The sequence below is a fragment of the Drosophila persimilis genome, unplaced genomic scaffold (assembly GCF_003286085.1).
Source record: "Drosophila persimilis strain 14011-0111.01,24,50 unplaced genomic scaffold, DperRS2 tig00000000-arrow-pilon, whole genome shotgun sequence".
NCBI lineage: Eukaryota > Metazoa > Arthropoda > Insecta > Diptera > Drosophilidae > Drosophila > Drosophila persimilis.
In genome coordinates, this window is record NW_020825288.1 from 12,109,565 (window position 1) to 12,123,403 (window position 13,839).

The 13,839-nt window shown below is 38.7% G+C and overlaps 1 protein-coding gene and 1 long non-coding RNA gene across 2 annotated transcripts; one reads left to right on the forward strand and one right to left on the reverse strand.

The window, feature by feature from the left end:
* Nucleotides 1-6,373: 6,373 nt before the first annotated feature.
* On the forward strand, nt 6,374-6,873 carry LOC113566385. The gene is made up of 3 exons (XR_003409070.1): nt 6,374-6,425; nt 6,493-6,714; nt 6,775-6,873. It is a non-coding gene; the product is annotated as an uncharacterized LOC113566385 (long non-coding RNA).
* Nucleotides 6,874-6,920: 47 nt separating this feature from the next.
* Nucleotides 6,921-10,929, reverse strand: LOC6588089 (telomerase-binding protein EST1A). The gene is made up of 10 exons (XM_002013329.2): nt 10,557-10,929; nt 10,129-10,487; nt 9,617-10,060; nt 9,174-9,547; nt 8,963-9,105; nt 8,752-8,887; nt 8,595-8,690; nt 7,698-8,531; nt 7,496-7,632; nt 6,921-7,432 (listed from the first exon to the last, which is right to left on the reverse strand). Exons 1-10 carry the CDS (start codon nt 10,744-10,746, stop codon nt 7,290-7,292), a joined length of 2,856 nt encoding a protein of 951 aa, XP_002013365.1. The 5' UTR covers nt 10,747-10,929; the 3' UTR covers nt 6,921-7,289.
* Between the last annotated feature and the right edge of the window lie 2,910 nt (nt 10,930-13,839).

The window sequence follows — 13,839 nt, forward strand, 5'->3', positions numbered from 1 at the left end:
AGTAAGAATGAGTAGCAGTGATCGTAATTTAAAATTAACAAAGAAAAATACAAATAAAAATAAACCGAGACAGAAACAGAAACAGAAACTGAAACACAGGAGAAGCATACAAATCACAATACAAATTAAAGAAAAAAAAAATGGTAAAAATTAAATGAATAAATAAATATACATATTATATGTATATATATGAAACGTGTACGAAAAGCAACAGTAAAATATTGTAAAATGTAAATCGTATTGAAATATTATATTTACAGTTTACAGTCAGACAGAAAAGTCGCAAGCAGTGCAGAATGTGGTTGAAAGTGGCACAGAAAGAAAGAATGAAGAAGAAAACACAGGGGGAGTGTGGGGGGAGCTCACGAGAAAATAGTTGAACAAGCCTCTACCTACATTTTCCACGCAACACGCAACAGAATGCTTATAGTGCAGCAGGAACGTTTTGAGCCACCAACACTAGCGTTTCATATACAACATAATGCAACTTACTATCTAACACTTAACTTTAACCTTATACCTATTTATCATACTACATACATATGCTCTATGTCTATGTCTACTACTTATATACCGTATACACACTATATACATACATGTTTTGTTAGCGATGCATCGATGCAAGGTAAAGCGATATGATATGAGATATATATATACATACATACGTTGATATCAAAACCCACGACTGCTAGAATTTCAACTGAGAACTCTTGACAAATCAAAAATTTCATACAAGTATTTAGCGAACTTAATCTACAACTTCATACCCCCAGAAGCAACAACACACAGCCACACACTATGAAAACCTAATGCACACACACAGAACACAGAACACACCAACACACCAACACACCAACACACAGGCAATCCAAAATGGATATAGAGAACAGGGGAGCATGAACAGCATCCTGGGGCTGTCCTTTGGTATGCATTCAAAGCGTTCAAAGCGTAATTAAATATTTAGCCCAACGATAATATAGAATCAATTTGCGCTTCAGCGTGTAAATGTTGATAGTGAAGACGACACCGAGAAAGCAGCATGCGAATTAATAGAACTAATACAGAATCTACAGAATACAGTTTATAAATGGGAATACGAATATACGAACAGTAATGCAGATACCGCAACATTAAAATTAAAGAATACAAGTGAGCGAATGCAGAGTGCAGCTAATTGACAAAACAGTACACTAAAAGTATTACTTTACCAAGTAGAGAAAATCACAACTAAGAATTAATTTACAATTTAATTGAGGAGCCGAAAACTGAGAGCCTGCTAGGGAAAGGAGACGAAAGGAGCAAGGAAATAATCAACGTACATCCCAAACAATTGTTGCATTTGTCAAAGTCAAAGTGATCTCGTTCGACTGACATTGCTGGCGACGATCAAGGGATCCGCGGAGGGGTCCCGGAATTGCATTAGCCTAAAAGATCTAAACTAAAACCTAAAACATAAAACATAAAACATAAAACAGAAACAGAAAACAGAAGCCAACAGTTTTAAGTTGTACAGTACGAGCTGCAAGACGAGATTTTACCAAAATGCAAAGTGAAGCATACAAAATTGAAGACTAATCGTGGATTACATATATATAGATATATATATATATATATATATATGTGTGTGTGTACCAGTATATGAACAGGTTCATATGTTGTGAGACGGTGCATCGGTGGACGTGTGCGACATACTGCATGCATACTTACGTGCTACTTTTACAGTTAGAGAAACCAGATATAACATTATACGTGTATGTACTATATGTAATTGTAGCTATAACTATATATAAATGTATCGAGGAGGAGCAGCAAGTTATTAGAAACATAGCGATCAGTCAAATCGGAATGCAGTCAGAGGACGGAAACTATACACGAACCAAAAGTAAATCAAGTAGGAAAGTAGGAGATGGAAAAACAGGAACCGTTTTTGTTTTACCGAAACCACACACACGCAACATATACAACATGAACAGAAACATATCAGCATTGTTTGACATATGAGTAGTTAATTTTAATCAATCACCTTTTCTTACAGTCCAACCCTCAGACAACACCCGAAACCAGCACCCATATTTCAGTTCAGCTTAATTCAGTTCAGTATGTTCCACGTACACACCTGACACCAGACACCACACCGACACCAGACATCTGTACAGGAGGTACGAAGCTCCTGGGATTACGTATTTGAATACATTTACAAATCGTTAGTTTGGCAAAAGTCAGAAAAAGTAATAATTAAGGATCGATGGAGATGGAGATGGAGATGGAGCTGACCGAAGTGAAGTCGTAGATGAAGGCGTAGGGAATATGTTTGAAGTTTTGGCAGAAGACAAAACCAAGTGGGAATGCATATACTAATTTGTACAGTTATCAATTTATGTTGAATGTTTTTCGGAACGGAGATTCGTGGGGTTTTGTGCTCGGTATCCGGTATCCAGTATCCAGTATCCATTATCCAATATCCAATATCCATTATCTTTAGTAGCGGAAATTTTGTGTGTGATTTTTAGTGGAGACGAGAGGCGCCAATCAAAAATGTTGTTACGTTTATGGTTTTGTTCATTTGTTTTGTACAATTAGACAAACGTATACAACTAATATACAATATATACCTAAACATATGTTTATAGTTAGCGAAATCTGGATGTGTTTTTTGTGCTACACTACTTTTATACAGAACTGTTTTCTTTGCATTTGAATTGCGTTTCCGAGACAAACACACTCGAACAGACTCACATACCAAACATAGTACAGCAAACAGTCGACAACAGGCAGAAGTTCCTACTTTTAGTAAAACTGATAAATGATTAAAGCATAACTAACCGAGAAAACCGAGAAAAACCGATTAAAATTGCAGCAGTGAATTTAATACGAGTATGTACACATAACGACAAGTTTTGATTCGATTGCCTCACCAATCAATTGCCGCTTTCCTTTAAGACTCGCTTTTTGATTGAAGTTGGATTTCCTTGGTCTGTCTATCACTTGTGAATATCTGAATATCTGGTGCGGCTTTAACATTAGTCAGGCATTATTGCAAAATTTAAATAGGGTCCAAGTTTTAAATATTAAAAATACAGCTCAGAAGGAGGGATGGAACGAAGAGATACGATGAATGACTCGAATGAAGTGAGTGAAGTGGCGAATGGCCAGCCGTCTAATTGGTTATATTCTATTCTGGTCTATTCTATTCTATTTGGTACCCAGTCTTCAGGAAGTTTTTTATGGAGGAGAATAATGTCAGTCCAGTCACTCTCTCACCACAGCCACAGCCACACCCACACAGCCATCGGCTAACTATCTGTATATCGATCGTTGTAACTGAGAAAGAAAGCTTAGCAAATCTGCCCTAGATCTCGACTCTTAACCGCTTAACTAGCCCAACTGCGAGTAGACACACGCGAAACAATCAAAGTTGAAAACATCTATTGAATCAAATTTTTAATTATACACCAAGCAAACCACTTTGAAACTTTTGTGCTCTCTAATTGTACAACTTAAAGGTAATACAACAAGAATAATCATTTTACGCTCTTAACGAAAAAGTAAACAAAACGAAACGAATCGAAACAAAACAAAACAAAACGGCGATGTTTATGTAATGCAAGATTTTTCTCACCAAATTTTACTACAAATCTCTTATGTGTATTGTATATAAAAGAAAAAAAAAACAAAAACTAATGTGTATTGATATATTTAAATGTATTGCGATTGCAAGGAAGAAACTGCAACAACTGCAACAAACATAACCAGCGCATGAAACGTCAAACAAAATGAATTAACATCCAACAAACAGCAGCTACGCGACTCTTAATTAATTTTTAAACAAACTTAAGATACATTTTCATAATGCGATTGAATTTGACGGCACAAAGCGAAATGTACGAGCGAATTGAGCATTTTGCCGAGCTGAAGATACTTAGAACTAATGAGTAAACTGGCGACAGGAGGCAGGAGGCAGGACGTAACTAAGGAAGTGTGAGATCTGCAGATCTGCAGGCTGCGGCGCTGGTATTGAGACATTCAACTGGGCGCAGCGTTGAGATTGCAATGATATGAAATGAATATTTGTTATGTTACAAGCATTAATTAATTAATTATTATAATATTAATTATTATTGAAAATATTTGAGAAATAAATATAAAATAAAAATGATTCAAATCATTAAAAAACAATCTTTCTCTTCAACTTGGGCGCTGACAACAAGCATCTTCTTGAGCTGCCGGATACATTACATATTCTAGAATCTATAATTATTGTTATGTTTTACGAATTATATGTATGAGTATGTATGTAGTAGGTATATTTCTTGTGACATAAATAATACGAGAAAGTGAAAATCGAACTCAATCTTTTTACTATTAATTTATAATTAATTTTTGTATTCAGAATTGTATTTTTCTAAGGAGCTTCTTTTTTATTGCAAAATACAAAAATATAATTTAAAAAAAACAAGTCCGAATAAATCTTGATATCTTCATTCAATTAAAATCTTAATTTTATCAGCTCTTCAATGTGGTAAGCAAGAAGGGGTGAGTATCTCGGAGCGCTATACCTAGGACCTGCTTTTCCGGGCTCAGGATGATTGAGACTGTCGATCGGCATTAAATTTTCAGCTAAAAATATTAGGTAGATTTTTGGCAAGCTTTACGATTTAATGAATCATCACGTAGTCTGCCGACTACGCTAAGACAGATCGGCTCCAAAATAAGCGTACTTTATCATTTTAAGGTTCTATTCAATGGATTTTTTCAATGAAAATTTACTTACAGATTATATACCATCAAATGACCGTATTTCAAAAATATTCCCATTGCTATCGTTTTTATCTTAGGGCTTACAAAGATGCTTCTTTCGGGCAACTTATTGGTACTTATGCAATGTATTACTGTAAGGTATTTAGGCAAACGGCTTTTCAAAAACGATTTTGCAGAAATGTTCGGTTTCTTTGCGGTTTGAAAGTGATCAAAATTAATACCTTCAATATTCGCCGTTGCAACATTTAACTTTTTACATAATGTAACTTAGTAAACAAATAATTAAATGCATTATATTGCCTATCGAACTAGTTAAGGAACTTTATTTTGGATGGAACTGGCTTCCGAAACATTCCTGCTGTAGGTAGGAAACTGGCCGCAGTTTGGCTTCTAGACAATTTGTGCGGTATTGTCCTGATGAAGAAGTGTGTGATGTCGCCCTAGGCAGGTAAAGCAGTCGTATGGACTTGGGCAATCCCGAATTTCATGTCCTCATGCGAAGCAGTTCAAACAGAGCATTTTCTGCTTGATATAGCAAATCCTCTCATTTACGGTGATCTGTAGGAAACGACGACACTTTCGCACAGGATGATACTTCTTACAGCAAAGATCACACGTCCGTGACCTTTTGGATGCCTTGGCGTTGGCCTGCTTAGAGCTGCTGGGATTATAAAGCTCTATCATCTCGAGAGTGAGAGATCGGCGAAACAGGAATTCACTCATCGCCTCCCAGGACGGAATCTCAGTAGGGTCGGCTAAGGACTCTTCCCAGAGCATCAAGATCTCTCTGGGCAATTTTGTGGGGGTCAGGAAAACCATCCAGCAACCCAGCAATTCGGCTGCGGATACTTCGCATTGCTCCAGGGCGGTGACGCATCCATTGACAGTATTCAGGAGCTCTCTTAAATCAGTTGCAGATTCAGAATGTATGCTGGGTAAACTCCAAATGGTCCTGATCTGGCTGAAGACTGCCGATCTCCTGTTAAAACGCTCTTTGGGAACGTCTTGTGACGCCACTGTGATCTGGACGGACATTAAAGTAGTGGACTGGGTTGTTTAGCTGCAAGAAGCTTGTCCCGCGTTGCACTGCGGAATGACTTTTCGTTTTGGCAGCCTGTGACGTTCTACGAGAAGTAAGAGGATGGTTTAATTATTAAACGGATTATTTATAGCATTTCTCAACTTTACTGCGGTGTAAAACAAAAACGCGAGTATCCCGCCTAAAAGCCGGAGTACCTCGAGCACGGGTAATCGATCTTGTGTGCAATCGAAATGTAAAAGTAAAAGTAAACAAGCGAATAAATTATTAAATAAATTTTAAATTATTTGGAATATTGTGTCTGGTATAAGTGAACGATATTGTGTGTTTCCCGGAAAAGGCTGATCTCCAGATTTGTGTATATTGATAGTATAGAATGAAAATGTTATTGTAGGCCGGCCAATTGTGTATAGAAATTTAGACATATGAATAAATATGTACATATTGCTAATGACCGTATTCTTTTATATTGTTTTTTCCTTTACATTGTACATTGGAATGGAAATGGAAGCTTATCATATGCACATATCATACTTACATATCATACATACATACATAGATATGTATTTATGTACAAGGTAGAAAGTGCTTGGAAGAACGATAGGAATGTAGGAGGAAAAGGAATAGGGTAATAACTAATTTCTTCGACAGCTCAACTAACATTTATAAATATATGGATATGCAAATTGTCGCAGTACTAATTCTGGAAGTTTATACGGACGACGGGCGCCGAGTTGGGGAAAGGATGAACATACGTAGATAAACAATTTGTACTCTCCTGAATTATGGATCGCAAGAATTTTCCCGCTATACGAGCTCCAGGAACTATAATATATCCGGCTCGAAAGGCCAAGTGATGTGGTGGGCAGGTTTCCTGGTGATCCAATGAGTACGTACTTTCGATCTATTGTCGCGTGGTGAGACCTCTTTCCCCTTCAGTAGATGTGTGTGTTGATAATCGAATTGCTTTATTCTAGTGCCTATGCATTGTATGTTGGGGATGTGTTTTCATACACCTATTTGGCGCAGTCGATATTTAATGCACTAGAAGTTATGTTTTATAAGAATGCCCACAATGGAACGTGAACCCCGTGTGCTGACGGGACCAATAAAACAAAAATAATTGAAAAACAATCCAAATTGTTTTTAATTGTATCGAAAGTCACAAAGTGTACATTGAAAGAAATAAGAAAAGGAAAATTAATGTGTGGAACACCACATGATCCGATGCGACGAAATCATCCCCCGGAAGATACCAGCACCTATGTATCCTACATACGCACTGTACTCTTGTCCAGCCATCAGGAGCCTACGTCTCTCGTGAACGTATTTGCGCGCAGGGACTTCCGACCACGACACACATACTTGTAGTCACATGCGAATAATTTAGTAAATATAACAGCACAAGCCCGCGCTTCAGCAGGAGCGGAGCTGCTGCGTGAGCCTGTCCAATAGTCAGCAGGGACCAGCGATTCGCATTGCGAATCTACGTTCAGGTTGATTCGCGACAATCTTTGGCCCATTGCAAAAACTCATCCAACGCGCTAACGGCTAGATTGCGAGTCAGGGCCTTTACGCGCAAGTTGCGATCGGTGGTGATAAGTACCAGCTCCGTTTGAATGAAGCACTTGCCATCTGTAGCAAGATATGTTAGGATAGGTTAGGACTGTCCTGAAGATGGTTCTAGTGCAACCTTACCTTGACATTGTTCCGACTTGGTAGTCTTCGAAACAGCTATGGCCGTTGCCAGAATTTTGTCGTCGTTGGACAAATACTCTTCCTCAACCAATCCGAACACCGAGGCATTTACAAAAGATCCCTTTGTAGTTGCACACCTGAAATGGAGTCAATCACGGTAGAGAAACTCTTGAAAAGAATATAAATCAAATGTATGTCTTACTTCAAGTTGCTCTTGGCCGACTTGATGAACTCCAGGGACTTTTTGGCGCGCGTCGACACCTCGTCAAAGTGATGGATACGCTTCTGCGTCTGCCGCGAGTTGCGATACGAGTCCAACTTGACGCCTTTGGAAAGCCCGTCCAGCTCTTTGACGACTGTGAGAGGTATTATGAGCGTATAGCGCTTGTATTCCATGGACAATTTCTCAATGTCCTCCAGACAATCAATGAAGCAGTTGGTGTCCGGCAACAGGTATCGCGGACGCACCTCTATGTATATTTTTGTGTCAACCAATTTAAGAATTTCCTCCAACTTGCTGTTGCAGAACTTCTTGACCCTGGCCTTCTCCTCGAGCTCCTTCTTTAGCTTGCACAATTGCGAGACATCAAAGTCAGCCGAAGGGCAGACCGCACTTTTTTTATCCGACTTGGTCTGCTCCTCGCCTTTGCCCGTGGAAGCCGTATCCGAGGAAAGGCCACAACTTTCTGCATCAAAACAATTCAGAGCAACCTTCATATCGTCATTGAGATCCTCAATGGTGAAGCTGGAGTTTTGTGGCTGCTGCAAGGCATCCTGATGCAGCAAGAAGCAATCCTGAAACTGTGCTATCTTTCGCATGCGCACAAGGAACTGTATGCGCTCAGACCCACGCTGTCCGTTGACTCTGCTCGTCTCCTTACCCAACGGACTGAAACCGCTCAGGGCGATGTCTTCATTCAAAATGATTTTGGACAATTTTTCAACGTCCTTCTGGTCGAGCTTATACTTGCCGAGCAGCCATTCTATGTTTATGAAAAGGGTTGACAATTCAGCCCAGCAATCGATGAAGGAGTGCCTGTGGGAAATTAAAGGACTGATAAGTAGTGTTCTTGATGAAATGGAATGCAGTAGCACGTACTCCTCCGAGCGCACCGGCTCCCACAGATCCACATTGATGCTCAGCCAATGGACGTGGACGTTCACAAACTGCAGATAAGTGTTTACGGTGGTGTAACTAGAACGTGATAAAAACAAAGTCAAAAACCGAATTCCAAGGCTGATTTTGCATTTCATACTTGTCATCAGAAAGAGACTGAACGCTCGAAGATTCCTCTACAAAGTTAGCCAGCGTTTCGTTTGTTATTTTCAGAATGAGGCCAAACAATGAATTGGCAAAATTGAAGCTGTGATAACGCATCTCCCGACGTGCCACTATAAAATATATATGAGTGTACAGCGCATTAGTTTCAATTGTTATTGAGCTTATCTGCTATAATATGCTCGCACCTTTGCGCTTGTTGTGCTCCATGACGAACAGGTTAAGTGCCGCCATTTTCAGCAGTTTGGAACGTGACAAGAGGTTGATCTGCTTTAGAGCGACACTCAACTGAATTTGAAGCTTTCGAAGCAGCTGGTACAATGAGTCCACACTAAGAACGAGTCACATGAGGGTATATCTATAGTCAATGTACAAATATAGCCATGAGATATAACTCACTCAGTTCCATTGTAGAGCTTGCCGATCAAGTACAAGTAAAGGGACATAACGCGTGGCAACAGATCCACTGGTGACATTTCGTCGTAGCGGTTAACCTCGTCCATGGTGACCTTGTTTTTACCCTTTTTCTTTAGATCCGAACGATGCAAGCAGCGGATGCCATCCGGGTAGATCCAAACTTCCTTTCGCATGTGCTTGGACTTCTCGTTCTTAGTGATTGGCCCACAAGCGAAGGGAGATTTTTTCATTTCAGTCTCCTCGTACTTCCGGCGAATCTCGTCAAACAGATCCAGCAAGCTTTCTTTGGCTGTTTGAATTGCGTTTGAAGTCAACAAGCTGCGCACATAGTAGTATACAGCATCGAAGCGCTTATGCTGCATAAATTATATGCAATATTTAATAGTTACTCGAATAGATCACTGAATAGTGCGCAGTTAACTTACATGAAAAATAGCAACGATAGCCAGCTGGTTGTAGGGCGCACCGTTTCCGGGCACTAGCTCCTGAGCACGATGGTAATAGCGTGCAGCCTCCAGGTAGTCCGTGCCCTGTACATAATTAACCCGATAGCGGGACAGGTCACCCAGACAGATTAGAAGGCGTTGTGCAACCACCTTGACGGCGCTCTCGAAGCGTGATATATACTTTGCCATTAGTTGGTCAAAGACAGTATGGTAAAACTGGAACGCTTGTTCAATCAGCAGCAAGGAGTGGGAACGGGCCTGGTCGGTCTGCTGCCGCCTTAGATACTCGCGAACGTTGTAGAATAGCAGTTTCCAGAAGAAGGCATCAACTTTGTGCTCGCAGACAAAGCGCAGCTCCTCCAGCATCAGTGTTTTAAAGGCGTCCTGTAGCTTGTTTTGGATATAGCAAAAGTTCTTCCAGTTCTGCAAAGAGCAATGCACAATTTTTGGTGAAGCTGTACGGTCAGCCAGCAGAATTAGTCACAACTTACAACTAGTATTAGGTTCCTGTTCTGCAACACCAATAGTTGATCGTACAACTGTACAATTTCCTTTGCATTGGCCATAGACAGCATAGGCTCGAACCACTTGGGATGCTCGGTGGTCAGACGAGTCCGCTCCTGCGGCGAATGGGGAGTGTGCGCCTTATTACTCTTAGTCTGAGTGCGCCCACGTCGCCGTCCATAATGACAGGACTTAGCAGTAGCATCGTCAGACACTGTTGCCGTGACACGCAATAATCCTGGTATGCATACATCCCTCAGTTGCTTGTTGCTTGACCCGTTGGTATCCAAAACGGGAATTTTTTCATTACATTTTTCCTTTGCTGATGAATTGTTCAAAATCGTGACTGTGAATATGTCAAAGTGAAAAAACATGATGTGATGGTAAAAAACAACCGTGACGTATTTAAACTTACTTGGCCTTGGGCAACTCTTCTTTGTTGTTTTTGTCATCGCCATCGGGGGCTCCGAATTTTCAGCATCTTCTTCCAACGCTGTTGCTGTTGCGTGGCTACAGCTAGCAGCAATTTTGTTTTGCAGCCGCTTCGGTAGCGTCCCAATGATCAACGATACCTCATTTTGTTCTTTCGTTCCCTTTCGACTCATATTTCAAGCGATTCTTTTGCTGGTGCATTGATTTCACTTTAATTGAAATCCGCCTTTGTTGCAGAAAGTGGAAAATTTTGCTTGTATTTGATCACTTTTGGAATGAATTGAGTGTTCGCCAGACGATGTATCTGCAATGACCAGACGCTACAATAATACCAGCAGAGCTCAAGGCAAGGCTGGTTTTGTTGCAATAAAATTAATGTTACTATTGCTAATTTAATATTGTTTTATTTTGTGTGTGGTAAAAATTTACGATTTATCGATATATACCATAAGAAATATACCGAAAATACGTCACAGTTTCCAGATATAATGTAAATATACTGACGAATTATTTGTATTCATAATTTCATCATATTGCTTGATTTTGATATTCGGTTGAATATTACTAGTTAGCAAGCACCCTCCGCCCTGAGCACATAATTTTCGCCAACTGACGAATCTCTTTCCTACAAGACTTGCTAACTTAAGTTCTCATCTTAACTGAATTGCTTATAAAACACAAAATACATTTGTTCTACAAGATAACTACACAATGGCTACGTACTAACTACATTTTCATGTAGTTAAGAAAATGTGTACGTTTGGTCCATGGAAGCCAGTGTGAAAAAACTCCGTTATCGACTTTTAATATGCTTTTTCCGCATATAAAAAAGTGAGATTTTGATGGCAAACGATCAGGAATTCGGTTCTAATCATTAATTAGTATTCGATGCGGCCTGCGACATGGCGTTAAATGGCATTTTTACACGATTGCTACATTGGTGCAATGTACAAGAGGGTGAGTCCATGACGGCAAATTCTAGAAATTACTATGAAAAGTATACAAATATGCAAGGTGTGTGAGCTAGACATGGTGTCTAAGCTGGTAAGCAAATCAGTGTGACATGGGCAGAAATATAGCATCTAAGTTTCAAAATATACCGTAAATATATTTAGCCCACCTTATCTAAACAAGTGATCAACTCGAGCCAAAGCGCGGCAAAGAATACTGTTTTTGAATTCTTCTTTTAGACCCACCTTGTCCTGCCTCTTTACTTGCAAAAAAAAAAACACGATATCTTCCGCCTGAGCTGCGCTAAAATTATTCTAGATTTATCATGTTGGGAAATCATTTTCCTGCATTTTTTTGATGTTTGGCTTAATATTACCAGCCAGTTTAGGCCCTCAGCCATCAACGCATAGTTTTATTCGGGTTGTACTTTTAAGTACTCCTCTTTATTGGATTTTATCTAAAAAAAAAAGGATTAAACAAATAAGGTCAAATCATAAAACGTAAGAGGGCGTGAAATAAACCGTAAGTGAAATGGTACGTTCTTTTAATACTTTTTGCTTGTTTACCGATTTTTTTCTTGAATTAATATTAAAATTCTGTTTTCATAGCTGATTTGAAACATTACTAACAACTTTTTCTCAGATTGATGTATTTTGACCTATTCACACATTTATTTATCTACTCTAAGTCTCTGTAAGCTGCAACATTTCGTTGTGATAGCTTTAAAACAGAGACTAACTAATTTCTAATTAGTGCTGCCATTCCGCAGCACATGTTGCTGAAGTGAAGTATAGATTATCGTCTAGCGAAAGAGATGTGAACTTCGTATGGAATTTATAATTTATTAAGTAAAATCGTTGCGTTTTCAAATTTTGTAGCACTTGTAGCAGTGTGAAAATGTCTTCATACAAAATTTTGTTGCCCTAGTTTTTTGTACAATATCTAAGATCCAGGCGCTCATCAACACGAACAGAATTCTAATACACTATATCCCCATATTCTTTGAATTACAAAGTATACAAATATTTGATCAATTGGTTCGAATTTCCCAGACAGGTTGGCTCCTCCTTAGATTCCAATATCTACCACTCGTCGGACCTTGGAAAATGTTAATTAAATGCCCGGAGTAGTCTCCTCAGAAAACATATAAGGTTTCATTAAATTTTTGAAAATCTAATTGCAAATTCTCCTAAAATTAAAACGTTAAAACGACGACTATTTTTTCCTTTTATAATTGATTATTCTAATAACCATACTGTAAGTGAATCTGTAAGGGCAAGAATAAAAAACTTTTTAAATTCCATTGTGTTCAAACTAAAATAAACTTTCTACCGAGAATCGACCAAGGCGAATCCGGCCGGCCGAAGCCGGCTGATCCTAGAGGTCTACTCTATAATATAAACGGCATTGAGACATGCCAGGATTAAAGTGCGATTGGCATATAGGCCTCTTATCTTTTGTTTATACAAATTATTAGTTGATATCAATTCGGTTTCTGTTCCGAATATGTCACTGTATTTGGTGCCTAGTTCTGTGAGAATAGTTTTGAACTGTGGGGGAACATTTGTATTTAGTTTGTTTAAAATTTCGGTGTGTTTAGGATTGTTGCTGTTATTTACTATCATCTAATGACTCGAATTTTATGGCATCTAGTTTTATAATTGCATTTTTATTTGTTGTATTTAGGATTCGGACGAAGGTGTTTCGAGAATCTGAAATACAGTTTCCCATGTATACTCCATTTTGGATCTCTTGGTTTGGTATGACTATGTATTTGGTTGCTGTATTGCCGTTATGAATCTTTGTAAATGGAGTTTTTATCCATCAAATTCTGGCACTGCATGCGAAATTTCTTTTATATACGCCCTTTGGGCGGCTGATTCATCGGCCATGGTGCTGTTTTTGTTCAATTTTAGCAGATTCTGATTCTAAATTTGGTTCAGATTCTACTTCTGATAAGGTTTGGTCTTTTTATATACTTAGTTTGTGGCAAGAGTGATTGGTCAAAAACATCTAGTTTGGTGTAATCGTTTGGCAATATAAGTTATAAATTATGTATTTTATTAACGTTAAAAAGGTTACTTTTTGGACGTGCTGTTACATGATTGTTTAGATGAAGAGTTACTATGTCGTTGTACTTTTTAATGAGGATTTTAGTATGTTTTACTATTGTACGCGTTGTGATAAGCACACTTTTATTCAAGCATTTGTATGATTTGTCAAATTGGGTTCTATTGTTTGAAATTTTGTTTACTATCTCTTTCCATTCCATAGATATTCGGATCTACTTTAATATTATTTATTAGCATTTATTT

Coding starts and splice junctions, on each gene's coding strand:
- LOC6588089 (XM_002013329.2), bottom strand. CDS start 10,746: ATGAGTCGAAAGGGAACGAAAGAACAAAATGAGGTATCGTTGATCATT. Junction 9,106..9,173: donor AAGCTCTACAATGGAACTGA/GTGAGTTATATC, acceptor ACTCGTTCTTAG/TGTGGACTCATTGTACCAGC. Junction 7,633..7,697: donor TCGGCCAAGAGCAACTTGAA/GTAAGACATACA, acceptor ACTCCATTTCAG/GTGTGCAACTACAAAGGGAT.